The sequence below is a fragment of the Gopherus evgoodei genome, unplaced genomic scaffold (assembly GCF_007399415.2).
Source record: "Gopherus evgoodei ecotype Sinaloan lineage unplaced genomic scaffold, rGopEvg1_v1.p scaffold_34_arrow_ctg1, whole genome shotgun sequence".
Classification (NCBI taxonomy): Eukaryota; Metazoa; Chordata; order Testudines; family Testudinidae; genus Gopherus; species Gopherus evgoodei.
This window is the reverse complement of record NW_022060016.1, coordinates 5,723,684-5,748,800: the sequence shown is the minus strand read 5'-3', so window position 1 is coordinate 5,748,800 and position 25,117 is coordinate 5,723,684. Positions and strand designations below refer to the sequence as shown.

The 25,117-nt window shown below is 58.5% G+C and overlaps 3 protein-coding genes across 9 annotated transcripts in view; all 3 read left to right on the top strand.

Annotated features, from left to right (window-relative positions):
* The window catches only part of LOC115641316, a 627,798-nt gene that overhangs the window by 559,945 nt on the left and 42,736 nt on the right, over positions 1-25,117 (top strand). Inside the window, 1 exon segment of the mRNA XM_030544363.1 lies at positions 17,979-18,264. Within this exon segment, the coding sequence (XP_030400223.1) occupies positions 17,979-18,264 (286 nt within the window).
* On the top strand, positions 1,153-8,105 carry ZNF628 (zinc finger protein 628). 6 transcript variants are annotated; one of them, XM_030544522.1, is made up of 3 exons: positions 1,261-1,353; positions 3,336-3,614; positions 4,099-8,105. In XM_030544522.1, the coding sequence occupies exons 2-3, from the start codon at positions 3,403-3,405 to the stop codon at positions 7,106-7,108; spliced, it is 3,222 nt and encodes a 1,073-aa protein (XP_030400382.1). In that variant the 5' UTR covers positions 1,261-1,353; positions 3,336-3,402; the 3' UTR covers positions 7,109-8,105. The 6 variants fall into 6 exon arrangements, with proteins under 6 accessions (XP_030400384.1, XP_030400382.1, XP_030400383.1 ...); XM_030544523.1 differs by lacking the exon at positions 1,261-1,353 and adding an exon at positions 2,140-2,370; XM_030544521.1 differs by lacking the exon at positions 1,261-1,353 and adding an exon at positions 2,391-3,118.
* Positions 9,809-14,228, top strand: NAT14 (N-acetyltransferase 14 (putative)). Of its 2 annotated transcripts, none has more exons than XM_030544539.1 (3): positions 9,809-9,890; positions 12,096-12,200; positions 12,823-14,228. In XM_030544539.1, the coding sequence occupies exons 2-3, from the start codon at positions 12,120-12,122 to the stop codon at positions 13,366-13,368; spliced, it is 627 nt and encodes a 208-aa protein (XP_030400399.1). In that variant the 5' UTR covers positions 9,809-9,890; positions 12,096-12,119; the 3' UTR covers positions 13,369-14,228. The 2 variants fall into 2 exon arrangements, with proteins under 2 accessions (XP_030400399.1, XP_030400400.1); XM_030544540.1 differs by lacking the exon at positions 9,809-9,890 and adding an exon at positions 10,258-10,326.

Below are 25,117 nucleotides of genomic sequence, written 5' to 3'. Positions count from 1 at the left end.
GCACTGGAGTGTTGGGGAGGTTGACAAGCTGTGGTTCCTCAGAAGAACCCCCACCATTGCCAGTGGGGGTCATGGCAGCATATGGGCTGAGGTGCCTGTCCCACCGAACTAGGATCCCTGGTGCCATGTGTGTGATAGGAAGGTCCCAAGGCAGACAGTGGGGAGCCCCTAGGCATGGAGGAGCTGAGGGGACAGGCCTCAGTGAGCTGACACATGTGTGGCCAAGGAGCTGGAGCAGCAAGGGGGCAATGCAAGGCCTGAGGGAGGGGAGGGGAGAAGAGGGGCCAGTTCAGTCCTGGGAGTCTATGGTCATGTGGATCACGACCGGTTCAATACGGTCACACCCTGCGGGGGCAGTACCCCAAGTGCCCAGCGGCATGTCACCTAAGGGGCAGGAACCCTGGGGAGGGGCTGGGAGCCAGGCCACCTGGGTTCTCCGCCGGTGAAGCACAGGCTGGTGTACGAGCCGCACTCTCTCCGGGCCCTGCCGCCCTCGGGGGCCAGGCAAACGGCACCTGGAGCCCGGGCAGCAGCGACGTGACCCAACGTCGGGCCCAGACACCCCGTCCCCAGCTGCAGAGCCCTTGGCGCTGCCGCCGCAGCTCCGCCTCCGGGAGACTCCCTCCCGCCCGGGGCGGGCAGCAGGCTCCAGTGGGGCCGGGCCCAGGCTGCCCGAGGGGCGACACTGCTGAGCCTCCTGCGCCGGGGGATGGAGCTGCCTGGTGCCCCCAGACGGCGGCTGGTGGGACCCACCCGCCAGGCCCAAGTGGGGGCAGGAGCTGAAGCGCCTCAGGGCCGAGCTGGCGGGGTCACCGCAGGGTCAGGGGTCACCACATGGGGTCATTGGCGGGCAAGTCCCATGATGCTCCACCTGGACCCCCCGCAGCCCCTCCCTGCCAGTCACCCTGGCTACCTTCACCCTGACGTCATCCCTCGGTGGGTGTGGGAGGCCTTACATCACTGCGTGGTGACGTCCACAACGGGCGATGACGTCACCCCACCGCGAGGCGGGGCTTCTCTCTCCATCCCAGGCTCGGACTAGCCCCGCCCCCAGCTGCCCTCACCCAATATGGCCGCCCGCCTCGTTCGGGCCGTCTAACGGACTCCGTCTACCAGGCTGCCCCGCGCGAAGGTAGCCGGCCAATGGGCGCGAGCGGAGAGGGCAGGGCCCGCGCGCGGCCCGGCGGTTAGTGTGCGCGCGGTAAAGGTTGGGTGTCTCGCGCCGGCGGCCGTTGGGAGGCAGGAGCGGCCCCGCCCCCTCGCTCCCCCCGCCAGGCGGCTGCCCTCCCCCCCGCTGGGAAGGGGCCCGGGCACGAGGCAGCGAGGCGGGCGAACAGCCCCTCCCCTCCGCAGGTGAGATTGCAGGGCCTAGAGGGAGGGGCGGCGCCGGGCGCTGTGTTCAAAGGGGCGGGGCCGCTCTTAAAGGGGCAGGCGCGCGACGCCGATTGTGTGTCTGCTGGCTTGTGCCAAGGGGCGGGGCGAAAGGCTCTTAAAGATGCAGTGCGGCCCGAGGCTGGTTGGGGCCCAAGGGCGGCGTGGGGGTTAAAGGGGCAGGCGGTGCTGCCGTTAAAGGGGAGGTGCTGTAGGCCCTTCCCCCAGGGGGCAGCTGTCTCCTTATTTACTGCCCTCCAGACAGTGGGGGGAGGGTGTCTGCCAGAGAAACGTTATGGGGGCTGTTCCCAGGGAGGGGGGGCTGTACTCATGGGGGGGCTGTACCCAAGGGGGCCGTGTAACCCAGGGAGGGGGGGCTGTGCTCATGGGGGGGCTGTACCCAAGGGGGCCGTGTAACCCGGGGGGGTCTGTACTCATGGGGGGGCTGTACCCAAGGGGGCTGTGTAACCCAGGGAGGGGGGGCTGTGCTCACGGGGGGGCTGTACCCAAGGGGGCCGTGTAACCCGGGGGGGTCTGTACTCATGGGGGGGCTGTACCCAAGGGGGCTGTGTAACCCAGGGAGGGGGGGCTGTACCCAAGGGGGCTGTGTAACCCAGGGAGGGGGGGCTGTATTCATGGGGGGGCTGTACCCAAGGTTGCTGTGTAACACGGAGGGGCGGCTGTACTCATGGGGCGGAGGAGGCTGGGGGGCTGTACCCAAGGGGGCTGTGTAACACAGAGGGGGGGCTGTACTAATGGGGGGGAGAACTGTACCTGGGGGGCTGTGTTGATGGGGGGGCTGTACTCATGTGGGGAGTGGGCAGTACCCAGGCGTTCTGTCTAACACGGAGGGGGGGTTGTACTCATGAGTGGAAGAACTGTACCTGGGGGCTGTACTCATGGGGGAGGGGGCTTGTGTAATGCTGAGGGGCTGTACTCATGTGGGGAGCTGTACTCATGTGGGGAGCAGGCAGTACCCATGGGAGGCTGTGTAACATGGTGAGGGCTGTACTCATGGGGGGGAGAACTGTACCTGGGGGGCTGTGTTGCATGGGGGGAGGGGCTGTGTTGATGGAGGGGCTGTACCCAGGGGTTCTGTGTAACACAGAGTGGGGGCTGTACTCATGGGCGGGAGAACTGTACCTGGAGGGCTGTGTGGCATGGGGGCTCTACTGATGGGAGGAGGGGGCTGTGTAATGCTGGGAGAGCTCTACTTGGGGGGAGAGGGGAGGCTGTACCCAGGGAAGGCTGTATAACTAGAGAGGGCTGTACCTGGGGGACAGGGTTGTGTAACACTGAGGAGGTGGGGGGCAAATAGCTCTTCACACGAGCTCCCTGCATGTTGCTGCAGCAAGGGGAGGCCAATGGGACCCTGTGCTGGAATAGCTAGAGCATTGCAGGGGGAAGCAGAGAGGTTATTTTCTTTCTTTATGTAGCACTAGTGGAACCACTGCTGTGATCCTATGTCTAGTCCTGGTGCCTGTAACTGAAGAAGGAGGTTAATGAGTTGGAGAGGGCTCAGAGAAGAGCCAGGAGAATGATAGAAAAGCTGCCTCAGAGTGTTAGACTCAAGGAGCTCAATCTATTTACCTTAACAAGAGAAGGTTAAATGGTAACCTGATTACAGTCTATAAGTACCTATGTGGGAACCAAATATTTAATAATGGGCTCTCAATCTAGCAATGAAAGGTAGAACATGAGCCAATGAATGGAAGTTGAAGCTGCACAAATTCAGACTGGAAATAAGGTATAAATTTATAGGTGAAATTAATTAACCCTTAGAACAATTTACCAAGGGTTTTGATGCATTCTCCATTGCTGACAATTTTTAAATCCGGATTTGATATTTCTCTAAAAGCTCTGCTCTAGGTATTAGTTTGGGACAGGTCTCTGGCATGTGCTATGCAGGAGGTCAGACTAGATGATCACAGTGGTCTTCCTGGGCCTTTGAATCTCATTAACAGCATGACAGAGCAGCGGAGCATGAGTCAGGACAGGACGTGCCAGTCCCAGTGACAGGGATGAGTGGGGATGTGGTTCAGCTTTGTGACATCTAGCAAGTTTCCAGCCAAAATCCTGCTTGGATCTCAGAAATCACTGCTGGATCTGTTAACAGCCACCACATCCCAGACCAGAGGCAGCTGCATTTCAAGGCTGTGCTCCCAGGGAGCTAGGCTGTCACCAACGCAGCAGCAGGACGCATCTTGGCTAGTACTCCCAAAGTGGGGTCAGCATCCACTCAGGTAACAGCAGGCTGTACTCGGTTGCGTGGTAAGCAGGTGGGAGCCAGAGCAGTGGGTGAAAGACTGATTCCTTTACTAAGCCTGCTTTGAAAGAATGCTGCAGAGAGTCCCAGCAACCAAGGGGTTATTGTGAACCATGAAGTTCATAATTAGAAGACAAATCCCCCCGCTTTGTATTCCAGAATAAAGTGGAGTCATCCCCTGATTGCTGGGGGATCAGGATTCTGATCTCAGTTCCCCAAGACTGATCTGGAGTTACCCTGCCATCGTGGCTGGCTCTGGGTGGCGACAGTCTCTGGTGGGCTACAGACTCTGGGTAGCTGCAGATTCTGGCCTGGCCTGGCCGGCAGTGGGCTCTGGGAAGGTGTGAGTTCTGGCCTTGCTCTGGCTAGCAGTGGGCTCTGGGTAGATGTGGGCTGTGGGTAACTGCGGGCTCTGGCCTGGTTGTTGTTGTTCTGCTGACCTGCCCCCTCTTTCCCTGTAGGCTTGAGATGGTGGGAGCCCAGCAGCTGGAGATGACGGAGATGCAGCCAGCACCAATGCCACAGCCAGGCACCAGCGACCACCAGTATGAGTGTCTGGAGTGTGGCAAGGTGTTCAAGTGGTCATCGCGGCTGATTCACCACCAGCGCACGCACACGGGTGAGCGCCCCTACAAGTGCTCCGAGTGCCCCAAGGCCTTCAAGGGTTCGTCAGCACTGCTTTATCACCAGCGCAGCCACACAGGCGAGCGCCCCTACAAGTGTGCTGACTGCGGCAAGGCCTTCAAACGCTCGTCGCTGCTGCAGATCCACCAGAGCGTTCATACGGGCCTGCGCGCCTTCAAGTGTGCTCTGTGTGGCATGGCCTTCAAGTGGTCATCACACTACCAGTACCATGTGCGCCAGCACACAGGCGAGCGCCCCTACAAATGCACGTTGTGTGAGAAGGCCTTTAAGAACTCATCTAGCCTACGACGCCACCGCAACATCCACACGGGTGAGCGTCCCTACGTCTGCGCCGCCTGCGGGAAGGCCTTCACACAGTCCACCAACCTGCGGCAGCACCAGCGCATCCACACAGGCGAGCGACCCTACCAGTGTACCGAGTGCCCCAAGACCTTCACCCACTCCTCCAATCTGCTGTTGCACCAGCGCACCCACGCCGGGGGCCGGGCCCACAAGTGCCAGGCCTGCGGCAAGGCCTTCATCTCGGACGCCTACCTGCAGAAACACCTGCAGACACACGCGGCCAAGCCGCTGACACCCTATGGCGAGGCGGAGCTGGCCTGCACACCGGCCGAGCTCTTTCTGGCTCCGGCTGAGCCAGTAGAGACGGTGGAGATGCTGTGGAAGTGTGGGGAATGCGAGCTGACCTTCCCCAGCGAGGAGGTGCTGCTGGGCCACCAGCAGAGCCACCTGACCCCTGCTGCACCTGCTGAGCCGCCCATCCCGCCACTCTACTCCTGCCCTACCTGTGGCAAGGCCTTCAGGAATGCCTCAGGCCTGGCACGCCACCAGCACAGCCATGTGGGTGAGCGCCCCTACAAGTGCTCCATCTGCGAGAAGACATTTGTGCAGCTCTCCAGTCTGCTGGGGCACCAGCGCAGCCACCCAGCCGAGCAGCAGCTCATCCAGGCTGAGGCCGAGGTCACATGTCCCCAGACCGTAGCTGAGCCGGTCCCGCCTCCCGTGCCTCCCGAGGTGGCTGAGCGCCCCTACAAGTGCACGGAGTGCGGCAAGGCCTTCAAAGGCTCATCGGGGCTGCGCTACCACCTGCGCGACCACACCGGCGAGCGCCCCTATAAGTGTTCGGAGTGTGGCAAGGCCTTCAAGCGCTCCTCACTGCTGTCCATCCACCAGCGTGTGCACACCGGCCTGCGCGCCTTCAAGTGTGCCGAGTGCGGCCTCACCTTCAAGTGGTCGTCGCATTACCAGTACCACTTGCGCCTGCACACAGGCGAGCGGCCCTATGGCTGTGCCGACTGCGGCAAGGCTTTCAAGAACACCTCGTGCCTGCGGCGGCACCGCCAGCTGCACACAGGTGAGCGCCCCTTCGCCTGCCTGGTGTGCGGCAAAGCCTTCACCCAGACCTCCAACCTGCGGCAGCACCAGCGCACCCACACGGGCGAGCGCCCTTACAGCTGCCAGGAGTGTGGCAAGAGCTTCACCCACTCCTCCAACTTGCAGCTCCACCAGCGCACGCACTCCAGCGAGCGCCCCTTCAAGTGCTCCATCTGTGCCAAGGGCTTCGTCATGGCCTCCTACCTGCAGCGCCACCTGCGCACCCATGCCACCGAGGCCAAGGGGGAGGGCCCGGCCCCAGGTCTTCCTGCCCCACCTGCCACCCAGGAGGTGCACATTGTGCCCAACCTGCAGGCCACCCTCAACCTGGAGGTGGGCACCGCCCCCAGTGCCCCCAACTCACAAACCTTCCTGCTGGTGCAGACGGCTCAGGGGCTGCAGCTCATCCCCAGCATCCAGCAGAGCCCCCAGAAACTGCTGCTTCTGCCCAGCCCGCAGCTGGTGCCCACGCAGCAGAAAGTGCCCATCCTCCAGAACACTCCTAATTTCACACTGGTGCCCAGCAGCCCTGTGGCACCAAGCAACCCTGCCCCGCGCCAGCAGAGCAAGGCTAGGAAGCCGGCAGCGCCTGGCAACCCCCAGAACATTATCCTGGTGCCGGGAGGTGGGCCAGCATTGCCCAGTGTGCAGATCCAGGGGCTGCCAGGCACACAGCGGGCACCAGTCCTCCCAGCTGGGCAGAACATCATCGTGCTGCAGAACGTGGCTGAGCAGCCCCCTGCAGAGGTGTCTGGTGTCCGGATCCAGGCTCAGCCTCAGGAGGTGGCCAGCATCCAGCTGCAGGCCCTGCCACCACCTCCTGTTGAGGCATCCAGCATGCAGGCTCTGCCTCAGCCCCCAGAACTAGGCAGCATGCAGCTGCAAACCCTGGCGCAGCCTCCCCCAACAGGGGGTGAGGAGCAGCCCCTGCCTTGCTCCTCAGCACTTCCGGGCACCGTGGGTTCTGTGCCAGAGGTGCCGGGCCTGCAGGAGAGCCAGGACCTGCTGGTGGTGCAGAGTGGGCCAGGGGAGGAGCTGCTGGGGTCGGGTGGCGAGGTAGGTGTGCATCTGGAGACACTTCAGACAGAGGAGGGGGTGCAGAGCGTGCTGGTGCTGCGTGGTGCTGATGGTGAGCAGACCCGACTCTGTGTGCAGGAGGTGGAGAACCTGCAGGAGCTGCCCCCAGACAGTGGGGTGGGGGGTCTGGCACCATCCTCAGGGCAGAAGCTCTTCATCATTCGCAGTGCGCCTGGTGAGCAAACCCTGCAAGTGCTCGAGAATGTGAGCTCTGGCAGTGGTGTGGTGCGGGGGGGGCCACCTGGTGGGCAGCCCTCTACCACCAGCACCCAGATGGTACAGCTGCTGCCAAGTCCAGTGCCACCCCCACAGGAACTGTCCTCCATCCAGATTGTGCAAACAGTGCCCAGCGTGCAGCTGGTTCACACCTTCTGAGCACCTGGCCACAGATGCTAGCCAGAGGGTGTGCAGCTTGGGTTGGCATCACAGGATCTGCCAGAGCTCTTGCTCCCAGTGGGCGTCCTCCACCCCCATTGTCCTGCCCATGCAGCCCGGAGACAGTGGAATGCCCCCACATAACAACCAGCATGGGCAGCAAGCTGTGGAACTCGTGCAGGCAGCCTAACTCTGCTTCGCCCTTGCTATCCTGGCTGCAGCCTCCTGGGTTGCAGGGCTGGTGTCTGTGCCGCAGTCTGAGCGACAGTGGCATCAACTGTGCTGGGACAGGATTGCCCAGCAGCGCTGTGATCTAGGAAGGGCAGGGCCTGACACAAAAGGAGCCCTTTGCCCACCCCTTGGTGGGGTCAGCGGGGTGACCTGAGCAGGGCCCTCATCCATTGCCATTTCCTGACACTCCTCCGTGTCAGGCCTAAGGACAGTGACATACTCCTGTTTAATAGTTGAAGCACAGGCCTGAGAACCAGGATTCCTGGGTTCCGTCCCTGGCTCTGGGAGGGGAGTGGGGTCTAGTGGTTTAAGTGTATGTGGGGAGGGCAGGACGGAGAATGGTTTGGGAGCTAGGACGGCTGGGTTTTCTTGGCTGGGTGGCGCTGAGCATGTCCCTCCCTGGCTGTGGCATTTTCACTGTTGTGGGTCGGGGCCAGCACTCAGGGCTGGGAGGCTGAGTGCATGAATAAAAGGTGGGAGCTCTGCAATCACCAGGTGAGGGGAGCAGCTGGCACTTGCCACTCCACAGGGGTGGGGGGTTCCCATGGCTCTGGCAGGCAGAAGGCTGGCATGAGAGCAACTGCCACCTCCTGTATCCCTGTCCTGGCAACCAGGTAATACCTGCTTCCTGAAGCCCTGGCCTCCTCTGTAGGCAGAGCACCTCCAGTCTCTTCCAGAGCTCACCGTGTATGCTGGCGCCTGGCGCTGCCCCAGGGGGTGTGGCTCCTTCAGACTAGAAGGCAAATAAATGACTGCTTCAAAAATGCCTCTGTTTGGTTTGTTCAATGCATGGTGAGGACGCAGCCTCACCTCCACTCCCCTCTCACGAGGGCTGAGTCAGCAGGTACCACACAGGGCTGCATGAGAGCTGGGCCCAGCTGGTAGATGGTGCCCTCCTGCTGCCACCACAGCTGCAGCCCCCGTTCCTAGCCTGGCTGTGGTTGGTGGGTGCCTGCAGGGTCAGCCTGGCAGCTGTGGGTGCACGAGACAGATCAGTATGTGTTCAGACGCAGAGATGGGTCCCTGTGCTGGAGCAGCTGGGGGAGAGGGGCCCAGGGACCTGCCGGCCCTGAAGAGTGTTCATCAGATAATTCTTGTGCTGGGGGCTGCGAGGCTTTGCTGCAGCAATCAGTGCTGGTCGGTCAATCAATGCTCCAGGATGGTGCTTGGGGGCCTGTACTGCAGAGAGAGGGGTGGGGCTCAGTAAAGGCCCCTTTGCCCCCCCCCCCCCATATCTTGCACTGTACATTTGACTCCTGACTGTGTGTAGGGTGGGGCCTGCCTGTTGGGTCACTGGGTCCAGCTCAGCTTGTCTCTTGCTCACTGGTCACCAGATCTGGTTTGGCTCACTAGGTGCAGCTCAGCTCACTCATTGGGTTTGGCTTAGCTTGTCCCCTCTCGGTCACTGGGTCTGGCTCAGCTCACGCAGTGGGTCTAGCTTGCCTCAGTCATCGGTTGTTAGATCTGGGTCAGCCTCACACCGGGTCACTGGATCCAGAGTGGCTCGCCCTCTCACTCATTGGTCACCAGGTCCCACTGGGTCCAGGCTGGCTCACCCCCTCGCTCAATAGCCACCAGGTTCGGCTTGGCCAGATCACTAGGTCTGTGTCGGTCTGCCCCCTCACTCAGGGGTCAAGGGGTCTGGCTCGGCTTGTCCCCTCACTCATGGGTCACTGGGTCAGGCTTGGCCCACCCCCTCACTCAGGGGTCAAGGGGTCTGGCTCGGCTTGTCCCCTCACTCATGTGTCACTGGGTCAGGCTTGGCCCGCCCCTCACTCATGGGTGAAGGGGTCTGGCTCGGCTTGTCCCCTCACTCATGTGTCACTGGGTCAGGCTTGGCCCACCCCCTCACTCAGGGGTCAAGGGGTCTGGCTCGGCTTGTCCCCTCACTCATGTGTCACTGGGTCAGGCTTGGCCCGCCCCTCACTCATGGGTGAAGGGGTCTGGCTCGGCCTGCCGGGTGGATCACTGAGTACAGCCCAGTTTGCTCCCTTGCCGGCTGGGGCGCTGGGTGGTGCCCCAGGGCGCATCCATCCACAAGGACCCAGGCTGGCTGACGGCGGTTTGCAGGGAGGTCTCTGGAGCAGGCTGGGCAGGGCCTTCCCGCCCCAGGCGAGCGGTGGTGCTGATGGCCTGGTCATGGCTGCAGGCAGCAGATCGGGCAAGCGGAAGGGGCAGTCCCGGCATCCTGTCCCAACACGCAGGCGAGCGTGGCAGGAGCCTGGCTCTGCGGAGGCCATCGCAAGAGCCCTCACAACAGTGCTGTAGGTCAGGGCCATGCCCCCCCAGGGATTGGCGCCCATTTGGTGATTCCCCCAGAAGGAGCCCCCATCCCTGCACACACCCCACTGTCCTCCTGCGGGACTCGGCCTCTTCGCGCCCCCTCACTGCGAGGCAGGCCCTATGCGGCCCGCTAGGCCGCACTTGCTACCTTAGCAACGGTTGCCAGGTAGTGCCAGGGCGGGTGGGGGAAGACTCAGAGGCGTGAGCTGCGGCGCATGCGTACTGCGCAGGAGGAGCGAGGCTGCAGCTGGCTGCGCACGGGGCTGGGGTGAGGCTCTGAGAGCGTGGAGCGGGTCCACTGCTCACAGCGGCGTGGGGGTTGGGGGTGGCGTGGGTGGTGGGAGGTTCCATTATTCATTGTGGGCTGCCGGGGCGCTCCATCACCTGTGCTGCAGCGGCTGCAGTCTCTGGGAGGAGGACTGTACCATTCTGTTCTGGGGGGGAGGAGGGGCGGGCAGTCCCATTCCTTTAATGGGGGAGCGGTTGCAGAGGGGCGGGCAATCCCACTTCCTTTACTGGGGGGAGGGGCAGGGATAGGCAGTCCCATTCCCTTTAAAGGGGTGATGGGCAGTGGTGGCAGGGATAGGCAGTCCCATTCCCTTTAAAGGGGGGAGGGGCATAGCCATTATCTGTAGGGCCCTGGGGTGGGGGGAGCTCTCGCTGTGAGGGGGCTCCTCTGGCAGGACAGCAGCAGGGGAGCAAAGGTCACAGCAGTGCTGAGAGCTGCCTCTGCCTCACCTTGTCTCGCTGACCCCTCTGCCACCTGGGACATGGGGCCTTTCCCCTCTAGGGGGCGCTGGCTCCCACCCGGCCCCAGGGCAGGGAACGGCTGGCTCGGGTGGGGGGGAAGGAGACATGGGCCCTTTCCCCTCTAGGGGGCGCTGGCTCCCACCCGGCCCCAGGGCAGGGAACGGCTGGCTCGGGTGGGGGGGAAGGAGACATGGGCCCTTCCCCCTCTAGGGGGCGCTGGCTCCCACCCGGCCCCAGGGCAGGGAATGGCTGGCTCGGGTGGGGGGGAAGGAGACATGGGCCCTTCCCCCTCTAGGGGGCGCTGGCTCCCACCCGGCCCCAGGGCAGGGAACGGCTGGCTCACGGGTGGGGAATGGGACATGGGGCCCTTCCCCCTCTAGGGGGCGCTGGCTCCCACCCGGCCCCAGGGCAGGGAACGGCTGGCTCGGGTGGGGGGGAAGGAGACATGGGCCCTTTCCCCTCTAGGGGGCGCTGGCTCCCACCCGGCCCCAGGGCAGGGAACGGCTGGCTCGGGTGGGGGGGAAGGAGACATGGGCCCTTCCCCCTCTAGGGGGCGCTGGCTCCCACCCGGCCCCAGGGCAGGGAATGGCTGGCTCGGGTGGGGGGGAAGGAGACATGGGCCCTTCCCCCTCTAGGGGGCGCTGGCTCCCACCCGGCCCCAGGGCAGGGAACGGCTGGCTCACGGGTGGGGAATGGGACATGGGGCCCTTCCCCCTCTAGGGGGCGCTGGCTCCCACCTGGCCCCAGGGCAGGGAATGGCTGGCTCGGGTGGGGGGCAATGGGACATGGGGCCTTTCCCCCTCTAGGGGGCGCTGGCTCCCACCCGGCTCCAGGGCAGGGAACGGCTGGCTCGGGTGGGGGGCAATGGGACATGGGGCCCTTCCCCCTCTAGGGGGCGCTGGCTCCCACCCGGCCCCAGGGCAGGGAATGGCTGGCTCGGGTGGGGGGCAATGGGACATGGGGCCCTTCCCCTTCTAGGGGGCGCTGGCTCCCACCCGGTCCCAGGGCAGGGAACGGCTGGCTCGGGTGGGGGGGCAATGGGACATGGGGCCCTTCCCCCTCTAGGGGGCGCTGGCTCCCACCCGGCCCCAGGGCAGGGAATGGCTGGCTCAGGGGTGGGGAATGGGACATGGGGCCCTTCCCCCTCTAGGGGGCGCTGGCTCCCACCCAGCCCCAGGGCAGGGAACGGCTGGCTCGGGTGGGGGGGAATGGGACATGGGGCCCTTCCCCCTCTAGGGGGTGCTGGCTCCCACCTGGCCCCATGGCAGGGAGCAGCTGGCTCGGGTGGGGGGGAATGGGACATGGGGCCCTTCCCCCTCTAGGGGGCGCTGGCTCCCACCCGGCCCCAGGGCAGGGAATGGCTTGCTTGGGTGGGGGGCAATGGGACATGGGGCCCTTCCCCCTCTAGGGGGCGCTGGCTCCCACCTGGCCCCAGGGCAGGGAATGGCTGGCTCGGGTGTGGGGGAAGGGGACATGGGGCCTTTCCCCTCTAGGGGGTGCTGTCTCTGCTCTTGCCTGGGAACACCCTGTGGATTCAGCCTCCTGGGCCTGCCCAGCTCTTCTCTGTGCTGCAGTCTAGTGCAGTGATGGGTGGCACCGGCCTGGGGGCAGAGCTGGCTCAGCAGGCCCTGCTCTCAATGCTGGGAGAGTGAGCCATTCTCTCACCAGACCTGTGAGGGAAAAGAGAAGGCTCCAGCACTCAGCCTTGTCTCTTGCCTTACAGGTGCTCTCACTCCCGCCAGACGTGATGCCCATGCTGGACCCTAGCCAGCTCGTCATCCGTGAGATGCAGGAAGATGAGGAGCAGATGGTTCTGGAGCTGCTAAAGGTCTGGGGAGGGGCCAGTCAGTGCCTGTCTGTCCGACCTTGGAGCTGTCTGTCTGTCCGTCCAAGCTCTAACCCTCTGCCTGCCTTTAGCACCTGCCCTGTGAGGATCTCAAAGCTAGTTAATGATCTTGCATGTCCCCCTGCCCCTAGTTTGGTGTAGCAGGTCACTGTGAATACCATTATTCATGGAGGAAACTGAGGCACAGAGAGCTGAGGCAACCGATCCTTGAAGTCACACAAGGTCAGCGCAAGACCTGCCTTTTACCTGCCATTTTCTGCTGTGAGCACTAGACCCTGCTGGTCTCCAAGGTACAGAGCTAGAACCCAGGAGTCCTGCCAGCTGCTCCTTTCCCTCTACCCCTGGCCTTTGTGCTCTGTGTGCAGTACCTGTGAGAAATGCATGGGATTGAGGCCCTGTGTTGCACCCTGCCCTGCCCTCAATACCACCCCCTGTGGCTGCGGTGCCCTTTTAGGTGGGGTCACATCCCTCAGGGAAAGCTGCTGCCTGTGACGAACCTGACATTACAGCCTGACCCTACGCTGCACTCTCTCCCCCACCTCCCCGCTTGTCTTGGCTGTGCTGTCCTTGTGCCAGGCCCTGCTGACATGCCCTTTCCCCCCAGGATGGGTTCAAGGACACGGAGAATCGGCTGATCCTGTATGTCCTGACACGGCCCCTGGCGCTGCTGCTCCTGGCCGTGGTGAGCAGCGGCCTCCGCTTCCTGCTCAACTCCTTTGTAGCGGCGCTCCTGGGGCCCGTGCTCCTCACCATCCTGGCCCTCAAGCTGCTGCTGCGGCGCTCGCCGGACCTTGGCTGCCTGGGCACATACTACCGCTCGGGGCAGCGTGGGATCTGGGTGGCGGTGTACGACGGCGACGACGTGTGCGGCTGCGTGGCGCTGCAGCCCTGCCTGCAGGGGGTGACCCGTATGGCTGAGCTGAGGCGCTTGGCTGTCAGCCGCTGGTACCGGCGCTCCGGCGTGGGGCGCCGCCTGCTGGCCTTCCTGGAGGCCCAGGCCCGGGCGCAGGGCTACGAGCGCGTGGTGCTCTACCCTCCTGTGGTCACCAAGGCTGCCATCAGCCTCTTTGAGAGCAGTGGCTACCACCCCACTGGCGGGCACAGCTGGCTGGGCTACACCATCCTGCAGGAATTCAGCAAGGAGCTCTAGCACCCCCTGCTCCCCTTCTGCGGGGTCAGGGGAATGACTTGTAGGGAGCAATTCTGGCCAAGGGCTGGCGGGCCGCATCCATCCTCATGCCCAGGAGTCCCTCTGCTCCATGGACATGGGGTTTGGGGTGCGGCAGCCCCGGCCTTTGCTCCCAGGACAGCAGTGCCACCTCTTCCTTGACTGGAAACAGCCTGTTTTGAATGAGTCCCTTGCTGGAGCTTCAGCTGGACAAGACTGGCCGGATGTGATTGTGACTGTTGCGGGTGGGGAGGAGGAGATCACAGACCCGATTGTGATTGTGACTGTGACTGCGATCGCTGGGGGGTTTGGGGGGATAGATCACAGACCCGATTGTGACTGTGGTGGGTGGGGATCACAGACTCTCTGGTGACTGCTCTGGGGAAGGGGATATAGGATAGGCAACCCTGACATGGAACAGAGCAAAAGGGAACTTGAGCTTGGAGACTGGGGAAGTCCTGCCCCTGGGGTGGAGATGCAGGCATTGCCCCAGGGGTGGAGGGTGGAACCCCAGCATTAGAGCAGGGCTGCGGAGGAGTGTCTCTCCTGTCCCAGAGTGGGCTCTCCCCAGCACCTGCTTGGCTGTGTGATGGAGTCATTTGGCCATTGTTTGCCATGAGCAAATTCCTGGGCCTGGCTGAGGATTGCATTGCTGTAGCCAGGAGAATGAGGACTCGGGAGCTTTCAGTCGCCCCTGCGGTCTGGCAGCCCCTGTCCAAGCACCCTGAGCTCATGCTGTCTCACCCCGGGGCCATGGGACCTTGCTGCAGTTACGCAGGCTACCAGCCATCGGTGGGTACATATATGTCCGAGCATGTGTGTGAATAAATCTTGCCATTGCAGATACTGTAGCTCCATCTATCTCCCATCCCCACGGGCCAGGAACAGCTCCCCTGGCAGCCAGCCAGCCAGCAGGAACACACAAGAAGGGGATCTACGCAGCCTGGGGGGGTCGTCAGGAGAGTCACTGCAGGGAAAGGCCACTGGGAGCTGTCTCTCGATTTCCAGACTCTCCAGACGTGCTCTTACAACAGCAAATATTCCTTCCTCCCATCCTAGTGTGCATTGGGGGCCAGCGCTGACTGTCGGGAGAGCACCCCCTACTGAGCACCCCACTTTCTGCAGGACAGGCCCCCTAGTGCTGCCCTGGGGCACCGACTGCGAGGGGAGAGAGCTCCTGCCTGCTCCTTGCAGCCGCCTGCCTGTTCCTTGGCAGTCTTCCATCCACGGCGGGCCAGGCAGCTGCTGTTTAGAGTGGGATGTTTGCTTGTATGACAACACAAGTTGCTATGGTTGCCAGTATCCTGGAAACACAGCCCTCAGCAGCGATGAGGCTGAGGACCAGCCAGGCCATGGAGCTCCATCTGCCCTGCGGTGCAGCTGGCTGGGCAGGGGCAGTGCCTGGCATGGGGTGCCAGGTGGACAGGGTCCCCAGGGCTGCCCCATGTCTACAGGCAGGGTCCCAGAGAACTGGGCTGTGCCGTCCCTCTGCCTGCGGCACTGCGGGCTGCAGGCCAGCCTGGCTCGCACAGCGCTGACTCAGTCTTTCTATGACTCGCCCCCGGCTGAGACCATGCAGCCAGGACATCCCCAGGGCTGCGGGGGAGATGAGCATCAGCCAGGCCACGGCCCCACACTGCCCCCATGGCAGGAAAGGACCCCTCCTCCCCATCCCATCACACCCCTTAGTCCTGACAACACGGGACAGCACCCAGGGCATGAGGCCAGCTGTGTGCGTATGAGTATGTCAGTGTGTGTATGTGTGTGAATGACTGAGAATATGTGCGTGTGTCTCGGCATGTGTACGAATTGACTGTGTGTGTGTCAGTGTGTATACACATGTATGTCAGCACCTGTGTGTGTCTGTGCGTGTGCATCCCTTTGCATATATATTTGCACACACATGGGTGTGCAGGTCGGGGATGGCTGGGTGTGTGTGGCCCTGGACGTTGGTTTGCGTTGCACACACGTGAGCCCAGCTGTTGCAGCTGTTTCTGTTGCTGCTCATTAACCCATTGCCTGCCAGTGGCCTGGCTGAAGGATGCTGCTCTCTGTACTGGGACACATGCCTGGCAGGGCTTGCCCAGTCCAGCATCCCTGATGTCATGCTTGCCTACTCCTGTGCACAGGGTCCCCTGCGGCCTCTGGCTTCCCTGACTCCAAGGTCACCACCCTGAGTTGTGGGCGTTACAAGACTCCCTGCTTATAGACTGGGGCCAGGCTGAGTCATCCCCTGGCCTGGCCAGTCCTGCTCCATGAAACAGCCCTTCCTGACACACTGCAGACCTGGCCCCAGGGCTTCTCCCCAGCAGCCACCATGTGGCTGCCCCTGCTCCTCCTTGGTGAGTACCAGCTGCTTTGGGGGCAAGGCTCAGGCACCAGGGAAGCCCAGCCCCTGCCTAGCCCCAGGGTCCCAGCTCAGGCAGTGTCAGAACTCCCGGATGCTGAAGGCTGCAGGGGGCACCGAGCACCAGGCAGAGGTTGCTGAGCACTTGGAAGCTGGTGCTGAACGCTGGGCAGGGGGTGCTGAGCACTGGGCAGGGGACACTCAGTTTCAAAATCCCAGGCAGGGAGATCTAGATGCCTGGCACTCCAGGGCTCACTCGGTTTGCAGGCATTTGCAGTGTTTATCTAAGTTAGGGGTCGGCAACCTTTCAGAAGTGGTGTGCTGACTCCGAGTCTTCATTTATTCACTCTAAGGTTTCGCGTGCCAGTAATACATTTTAATGATTTTAGAAGTTATCTTTCTGTAAGTCTATAATATATAAACTATTGTTGTGGGTAAAGTAAATAAGGTTTTGAAAATATTTAAGAAGCTTCATTTCAAATTAAATTAAAATGCAAGAGTCCCCTGGACCGGTGGCCAGGACCCGGGCAGTGTGAGTGTCGCCTTCGGCACGTGTGCCATAGGTTGCCTACCCCTAATCTAAGTGCTGCTTATGCTGGTCCTTCCTTGGTGGGGGACTCAGACTGGCTGCTCCCCCACACCCAGCCAGGCCCCCACACTGGACAGTCCTGACTCCCTGACCCACTGGGCAGGAGATTGGCCATCTGCTGGGCTCTGCTCACCTGCTACGCTCTTGTTTTTCAGTTGGGTTCCTGGAATTTCACTACACAGGTAACTGCGTATTGTGGGTCTGTATGCACTTTCCTCTGTGTGTGCATGTCTCTGTGTATGTGTCCCTGTCAGCTCTGTGTGGTGTGAGCGCGCACCCCTGTGTGTGTGTGCATGTCCTTGTGTATGTGTTGCTGTTGGCTCTGTGTGTGTGTATGTCACTATCTGGCTCTGTGTGTGTGTGTGCACCCCTTTGTCTGTATCCCTCTGTATGTGTGTGTGTGCTCGTTCCCCTGTATGTGTCCCTGTGTGAGCCCCTATGTGTGGGTGCCCCTATCCCTGTGTGTGTGAACCTGTGTGTGTCGAGGGAGGTGGGGCTTGGGACTACATAGGACCTGTGCGGGCCTGGTGTGGATGCAGCTCACAGATCAGTGCTTGGCCCAGCCCAGCTGAGTCTCCTTGACGATGCAAGCTCTGTCTTGCAGGTACCGCTCTGGGCCCTGCTGACAGAGCCATGTTGGGTGGAGTGACACGTCTTCACACCTCGCCCAACAGTTGTGCCAGCAAACTCTGCGTGTAGGCCTGGCCAGTGTGTCCCTGGCCGTGGGTGCATCCACCCCTGCCTGTCTCATCCTAGCACAGCCTGGCACTGTCTCTGGGGGTCCCCTCTGCACCTCCAGCTCTCGTTGGCTCTAGGGTTTCTGATGTGATGGGGATGGGTCCGGGCAACCACAACTGCAGCCCATGTGGGGCAGGTATATGAAGGGTCGCGGGGGGGGGGTGTGAAGTGTTGCAGTGGGGTGAAAGGTCACAGTGCTGTGGAGAGTTGGAGCGTGAAAGGTTGCAGGGGGTGTGAAGGGTTGCTGTGGGGTGAAAAGTTGCAGTGGGGTGAAAGGCTGCAGGGGGTGTAAAGGGTTGCTGTGGGGTGAAAGGCTGCAGGGGGTGTGAAGGGTTGCTGTGGGGTGAAAGGTTGCAGTGGGGTGAACAGGGGTGTGAAGGGTTGCTGTGGGGTGAAAGGTTGCAGTGGGGTGAAAGGCTGCAGGGGGTGTAAAGGGTTGCTGTGGGGTGAAAGGCTGCAGGGGGTGTGAAGGGTTGCTGTGGGGTGAAAGGTTGCTGTGGGGTGAAAGGCTGCAGGGGGTGTAAAGGGTTGCTGTGGGGTGAAAGGTTGCAGTGGGGTATGGAGGGTTGCAGTGGGGTGGAGGCACAAAGGGGCTGAACGTTCACAGGTGAGTGAAGGATCATGGGGGTGGGCTCAGCAGGGTGGAGTGACCCATGGGGTGATGGGCCCAGGGAGGAACAGCCCCATTATGGAGTGGGAGCCTGGGAGGGAGGGGTAGGGGTAGGGCTAGGGGAGAGCAGTCTCATGAAGCAGAGTGGCCTGGGAGGGGCTGGGATCCTGGGAGGAAGAAGTGGGGCTGGATGGAGAGGGGATGGCCCAATGGGGCAGAGGGGCCATGAGAGAGGGGTTGTGGGTCTGACAGGCTGTGCCATCCCTGCAGGCCCATTCCTGCTGCGTCTGGCGGGGGGCCCCAGTGAGTGCGTGGGGCGTGTGGAGATCAACTACAAGGGCCGCTGGGGCTCAGTGTGTGACGACGAGTGGGACCTGACCGACGCAGCCGTGGTGTGCAGGCAGCTGGGCTGCGGCACTGCACTCTCTGCCCCGGTGGGCGCCTGGTTTGGAGAGGGCACTGGCCCCATCTGGCTCAATGAGGTGCGGTGCCAGGGCTCAGAGCAACATCTGCGCCACTGCCACCACCGGGGCTGGCGCCAGCATGTCTGCAGCCATGAGGAGGATGCCAGCGCTGTGTGCTCAGGTGGGGCCAGCCGGAGTGTGTGACGTGGCAGCTGGGAAAAACTCAGCGGTGCCAGGTGGTATCTGGCCCTGGTACAGTTGGAGCCGGCGCCCCATAGAGGGGACAGGCCCCATGTCCCATTCCCCACACCCTGAGCCCACCATTCCTAACCTGGGGCTGGATGGGAGCTGGCACCCCATAGAGGGGACAGGCCCATTCCCTACCTCCTGAGCCAGCCATTCCTAACCTGGGGCCGGATGGGGGCTGGTGCCCCATAGAGGGAACAGGCCCCATGTCCCATTCCCCACCCTGAGCCAGCCATTCCTAACCTGGGGCCAGATGGGAGCTGGTTCCCCATAGAGGGGACAGGCCCTATGTCCCATTCCCTGCCCCCTGAGCCAGCTAGTCCCCACCCTTGGGCCGGAGTGGAATGGGCACCCCTATAGGGGACAGGCCCCATGTCCCATTCCCCACCCCCTGAGCCAGCCAGTCCCCGCCTTGGGCCAGAGTGGAGCAGATGCCCCTAGAAGGCCCTGTGTCCTGCTACAGCGTGGTGTGGCTGGGGCTCTGGGTATGTGCAGGTGATATGGCCTGTTCCATTTCAGTGCCCATTGGGCCCAGGAAGGAGCAGTGCCAGCCACAAAGGTCACACTCTCCAGGTGGCCATGTCTCTGTGTCTCTGTCTGACCATGCTGTGCCCACAGCCCACCGCTTCCTGCCTGTCATCACCACCGAGCCCTCGGTGCAGCCGGCCCTTGGGGACCACAGACCCCCAGCACAGAGCACAGCCAGGCCGGCTTCCACCACACCAGAGCACAGTGAGTATCAGACAAGCCAGTTCCCCTCCAGGGAACCCCTACTCCTATTGACCCTCCAATCCTTGGCACATGACTCCCTCCATTCCATCTCCCCAACTTCCTGGGGCTTCATCCCAGGGGAAGTGGAATTGCTTGTTTATGAGCATTGATTGGTGCTAGCTGTATTACTGACCCCTGGTGGGATGAGCCGCAGGACTGGAATGTTAAAATCAAGGGTTAGAGCCTATGTAGGAGGCCTTGAGTGGGCAAACAGGGAAGGAAGACACCCTACCTCAAAAGTGGCATTGCTTGTTTCTGAGTCACTGATCTACAGTGTGTGGAAGAAAAGCTGCATCCTTGGGGACTTCAATTCTTTTCAATTCCAAGGCCAGAAGGGACCATTGTGATAATGACTAGTCTGACCTTCTGCATAACACAGGTCTGAGAACGTCCACCAAATAATTCTTAGAGCAGAGCTTTGAGAAAAACCTCCAATCGGAGTGACCTATCCTGGAGGTCTCACGCTGCCGGGATCAAAATGTCATAGGAATTTCAGAATATTGTAGATGACAATTTCCTAACTCAGAGAGTGCTGCAGCCAACATGGGGGAATTTTACACTTGAGCATGTCTATGAACTGTTACCCGCACACTCTAGGACACCCCACCTTTACCCTTCCATGGGTTCAAGACGTAACCTGGTTGATTTAGTTCCTAGGGCTCTGGGCAAAAGGCACCTACCCTTATCCAGTTCCTAGGGCTCAGGGCACCCATACCCCATTCCTAAGGCTCAGGGAGTAATCTGCGGGTTTGCTGTGAAAGAGCCTTATACAGTAATATCCTTAAAAGTTAACACAGAATACACAGGCTAAGCATACAGTGCTCACCACTCCCAATAAGGCAGATGAAATTTTCCTGATGGCCAGTCAGGATCAGGTCGTCCAGGGCTCTAGCTTCCTGTGCAGTGTGGTTGGCAGGGTGTTGAGGTCCGGCAGCTCTGATCTTGGGCTGTGTCCTGGAGTTAGGTTCTAAAGAACTTTCCTTTTGGAGTTGGGATCCCAGATTATATAGTTAAACTTGAGTCCTGCTTAGCTATACCTTAACCAATTGTTTTAAACTAAAGTACTACGAAATAGTATTTTTCACAATCCTAGCCCATTACAAAACAATTCTTTAACCAGTCATTCCTCAACACCTTAATTGATTTAAATCTTGCAAAATGAGTTATGCAACAGACAGAAACAATCAAAGAACCAGAGAGAGACCATACAGATAAACAATAAAGAAGTGGGGAACATAAAGGTGAAACAATCAAGAAGTCGAGATTTCACACCCACAACTGTTGATAAGTGGTTCCTTGTCAGACAGAATGCATCAAACAACGTTTTCTTTAAGCATTTCTTTATCTGGTGATGGTGGGTACTATTAGGACAGGGGCACCTCTTTAAAAGCCCAATATTACTTTGCTTTGACATGATTTAGAGGGAATGTGTCTTTCTGCTTCTTATCTCATCTGTTAGTCTTTAAGTTGTCCCCAGACTCCTTGTTGTTTTTGTGGATACAGACTAACACGGCTACCCCCTGATACTTATCTCATGACTAAGGCTGTGAGTCTGTCACGGAAGTCATGGATTCCGTGACTTTCTGTGACCTCCGTGACTTCTGAATCAGCTGGTGCTGGCTGAGGGGCTGCCTGAGCTGGGCAGCCCCTGGGCCAGCAGCAGTAGTTTGGGTGTGTGGGAGAGGGCTAGGGGCAGGGGGTTGGCGAGTGCGGGGGGTGCTTACCTTGGGGTGGGGTGTTCCCCAGCTTCCACTGGCATGGGCCCTCTGCAGGTCCTAGGCTGCAGAGGGGTGGGGAGTCTCTGCGCCACATGCTGCCCGTGTCTGCATGCCCAGCCCACACAGCTCTCATTGGCTTTGGTTCCCGGCCAATGGGAGCTGTGGCAGCCAGCACTTGTGGCGGGAGCAGTAGAGGCAAGAGCAACAAGGATAATGTCATGGCGGGCGCCTGCTATAGACCACCCGTCCAGGGGGATGAGGTAGACGAGGCTTTCTTCAGACAAATAACAGAAGTTTCCAGATCACAGGCCCTGATTCTCATGAGGGACTTCAATCACCCTGACATCTGCTGGGAGAGCAATACAGCAAGGCACAGACAATCCAGGAAGTTTTTGGAGAGTGTTGGGGACACTTTCCTGGTGCAAGTGCTGGAGGGACTAACTAGGGGCCGTGCTGCTCTTGACCTGCTGCTCACAAACAGGGAACAATTGGTAGGTGAAGTAGAAGTGGGTGGCAACCTGGGCAGCAGTGACCATGAGATAGTCAAGTTCTGGATCCTGACCAATGGAAGAAAGGAGAGCAGCAGAATACGGACCCTGAACTTCAGAAAAGCAGACTTTGACTCCCTTAGGGATCTGATGGGCAGGATCCCCTGGAAGGTTAGCATGAGGGGGAAAGGAGTCCTGGAGAGCTGGCTGTATTTTAAAGAAGCCTTATTGAGGGCACAGGAACAAACCATCCCAATGTGCAGAAAGAATAGCAAATATGGCAGGCAACCAGCTTGGCTTAACAGTGAAATCTTCGCTGAGCTTAAACACAAAAAGGAAGCTTACAAGAAGTGGAAACTTGGACAGATGACTAGGGAGGAGTATAAAAATATTGCTCAAGCATGCAGGACTGTAATTAGGAAGGCCAAAACACAACTGGGGTTGCAGCTAGCAAGCGATGTGAAAGGTAACAAGAAGGGTTTCTACAGGTATGTTAGCAACAAGAAAAAGGTCAGGGAAAGTGTGGGACTCTTAATGAATGGGGGAGGCAACCTAGTGACAGATGATGGGGAAAACGCTGAAGTACTCAATGCTTTTTTTGCCTCGGTCTTCACAGACAAAGTCAGTTCCCAGACTGCTGCACTGGGCAGTACAGTATGGGGAGTAGGTGAGCAGCTGCAAGTGGTGACAGAACAGGTTAAGGACTATTTAGAAAAGCTGGACATGCACATGTCCATGGGTCCGGATCTAATGCATCCGAGGGTGCTGAAGGAATTGGCTGATATAATTGCAGAGCCATTGGCCATTATTTTGGAAAACTCATGGTGATCGGGGGAGGTCCCAGACGATTGGAAAAAGGCAAATATATTGCCTATCTTTAAAAAAGAGAAGAAGGAGCCTCACCTCAGTCCCTAGAAAAATCAGGGAGCAGGTCCTCAAGGAAACCATTTTGAAGCACTTGGAGGAGAGGAAGGTAATCAGGAACAGTCAACGTGGATTCACCAAGGGCAAGTCATGCCTGACCAGCATGATTGCCTTCTTTGATAAGGTAACTGGCTCTGTGAATATGGAGAAAGCAGTGGACGTGATATACTTTGACTTTAGCAAAGCTTTTGATACTGTCTCCCACAGTATTCTTGCCAGCAAGTTAAAAAAATATGGATTGGATCAATGGACTATAAGGTGGAGAGAAAGCTGGCTAGATTGTCAGCTCAACAAGTGTGATCAATGGCTTGATGTCTAGTTGGCAGCTGGTATCAAGCGGAGTGTCCCAGGGGTCGGTCATGGGGCTGGTTTTGTTCAACATCTTTATTAATTATCTGGATGACGGGATGGATTGCACCCTCAGCAAGTTCGCAGATGACACTAATATGGGCGGAGAGGTAGATATGCTGGAGGGTAGGGATAGGGTTCAGAGTGACCTAGACCAATTGGAAGATTGAGCCAAAAGAAATCTGATGAGGTTCAACAAGGACAAATGTAGAGTCCTGCACTTAGGACGGAAGAATCCCATGCACCGCTACAGGCTGAGGACCGACTGACTAAGCAGCAGTTCTGCAGAAAAGACCTGGGGATTACAGTGAATGAGAAGCTGAATATGAGTCAGCAGTGTGCCCTTGTTGCCAAGTAGGATAACAGCATATTGGGCTGTATTAGTAGGAGTATTTCCAGCAGATGGAGGGAAGTGATTATTCCCCACTATTCAGCACTGGTGAGGCCACATCTGGAGTATTGTGTCCAGTTTTGGGCCCCCCACTACAGAAAGGATGTGGACAAACTGGAGAGAATCCAGCGGAGGGCAATGAAAATGATTAGAGGACTGGGCACACGACTTATGAGGAGAGGCTGAGGGAACTGGGCTTGTTTAGTTTGCAGAAGAGAAGAGTGAGGGGGGATTTGATAGCAGTCTTCAAGTACCTGAACAGGGGTTCCAAAGAGACTGGAGCTCGGCTGTTCTCAGTGGTGGCAGATGACAGAATAAGGAGCAATGGTCTCAAGTTGCAATGGGGGAAGTCTAGGTTGGATATTAGGAAATACTGTTTCACTAGGAGGGTGGTGAAGCACTGGAATGGGTTACCTAGGGAGGTAGTGGAAGCTTCATCCTTAAAGGTTTTTAAGGTCAGGCTTGACAAAGCCCTGGCTGGGATGATTTAGTTGGTGTCGGTCCTGCTTTGAGCAGGGGGTTGGACTAGATGCCCTCCTGAGGGCTCTTCCAATCCTAATCTTCTATGATTCTACGACCAACTAGAATGAAACAAAACAATGTGAAATTAACATGGCACACATTAAATGGATTAAAACCTGGCTAGCTGATAGGTCTCAAAATGTAACTGTAAACAGGGAATCATCAACAAGCAACAGTGTTTCTAGTGGAATCTCACTAGGTTCAGGTCTTGGCCCTATGCTCCTTAACATTTTTATCAATGACCTGGAAGAAAACATAAAATCATCACTGATAAAGTTTGCAAATGGCACATATATTGGGGGAGTGGTAAATATTGAAGGGGACAGGTCACAGATACAGAGCGATCTGAATGAGTTGATAAACTGGGTGCAAGCAACAAGATGCATTTTAATATGTATGAATGTAAATATATTAATCTAGGAACAAAGAATGCAGACCATATTTACATGGTGAACTCTCTCCTGGGAAGCACTGACTCTGAAAGAAATTTGGAGTTCATGGTGGAGGGATAGCTCAGTGGTTTGTAAAAGCAGTAAAGAGTCTTGTGGCACATTATAGACTAACAGACGTTTTGGAGCATGAGCTTTTGTGGGTGAATACCCACTTTGTCGGATGCATGCAGTGGAAATTTCCAGGGGCAGGTATATATATAAATATATGCAATCAAGAAGCAGGCTAGAGATAACGAGGTTAGTTTAGTCAGGGAAGATGAGGCCCTCTTCTAGCAGATGAGGTGTGAAAAACAAGAGAGGAGAAACTGGTTTTGTAGTTGGCTAGCCATTCACAGTTTGTTTAATCCTGAGCTGATGGTGTCAAATTTGCAGATGAACTGAAGCTCAGCAGTTTTTCTTTGAAGTCTGGTCCTGAAGTTTTTTTGCTGCAGGATGGCCACCTTTTTAAGGTCTGCTATTGTGTGGCCAGGGAGGTTGAAGTGTTCTCCTACAAGTTTTTGTATATTGCCATTCCTAATATCTGATTTGTGTCCATTTATCCTTTTCCATAGAGACTGTCCAGTTTGGCTGGTGTACGTAGCAGAGGGTCATTGCTGGTATATGATGGCGTATATTACATTGGTGGATGTGCAGGTGAATGAACCGGTATAGGGTGGTGTTAATCTGACCATCACTTATTTGCACCGTGGTGTCTAGGAAGTGGACCTCTCGTGTGGACCTCCAGGCTCAGTGGTTTGATCATTGGCCTGCTAAACCTAGGGTTGTGAGTTAAGTCCTTGAAGGGGCCATTTAGGGAATCTGGGGCAAAAATCTATCTGGGGATTGGCCCTGCTTTGAGCAGGGGGTTGGACTAGATGATCTCCTGAAGTCCCTTCCAATCCTGATGTTCTATAATTTGCCGAACATGAGCTTCCAGCACAAAGCTGTGGACAAAAGGGCTAATGAGATGCAGGGGTGGAGGGGAATCTCAAGTAGCAGTAGAAAGGTATTTTACCTCTATAGTTGGCACTGATGCAACCACTACTGTGATCCTGTGTCCAGTTTTGGTGCCCACAATTAAAGAAGGATGTTGATAAAATTGGAGAGGGATCAAAGAAGAGCCACAACAATGATTGAAGAGTTAGGAAACCTGCCTCAGAGTGATAGACTCAAGGAGTTCGATCTATTTAGCATCACAAAGAGA

What these genes read in the sequence shown, in the direction of transcription:
- ZNF628 (XM_030544522.1), top strand. Translation starts at nt 3,403, where the DNA reads ATGTGGTTCAGCTTTGTGACATCTAGCAAGTTTCCAGCCAAAATCCTG. An exon ending in TGGGGTCAGCATCCACTCAG is followed by an intron (nt 3,615 to 4,098) that starts GTAACAGCAGGC and finishes CTTTCCCTGTAG; the next exon opens with GCTTGAGATGGTGGGAGCCC.
- NAT14 (XM_030544539.1), top strand. Translation starts at nt 12,120, where the DNA reads ATGCCCATGCTGGACCCTAGCCAGCTCGTCATCCGTGAGATGCAGGAA. An exon ending in TGGTTCTGGAGCTGCTAAAG is followed by an intron (nt 12,201 to 12,822) that starts GTCTGGGGAGGG and finishes CTTTCCCCCCAG; the next exon opens with GATGGGTTCAAGGACACGGA.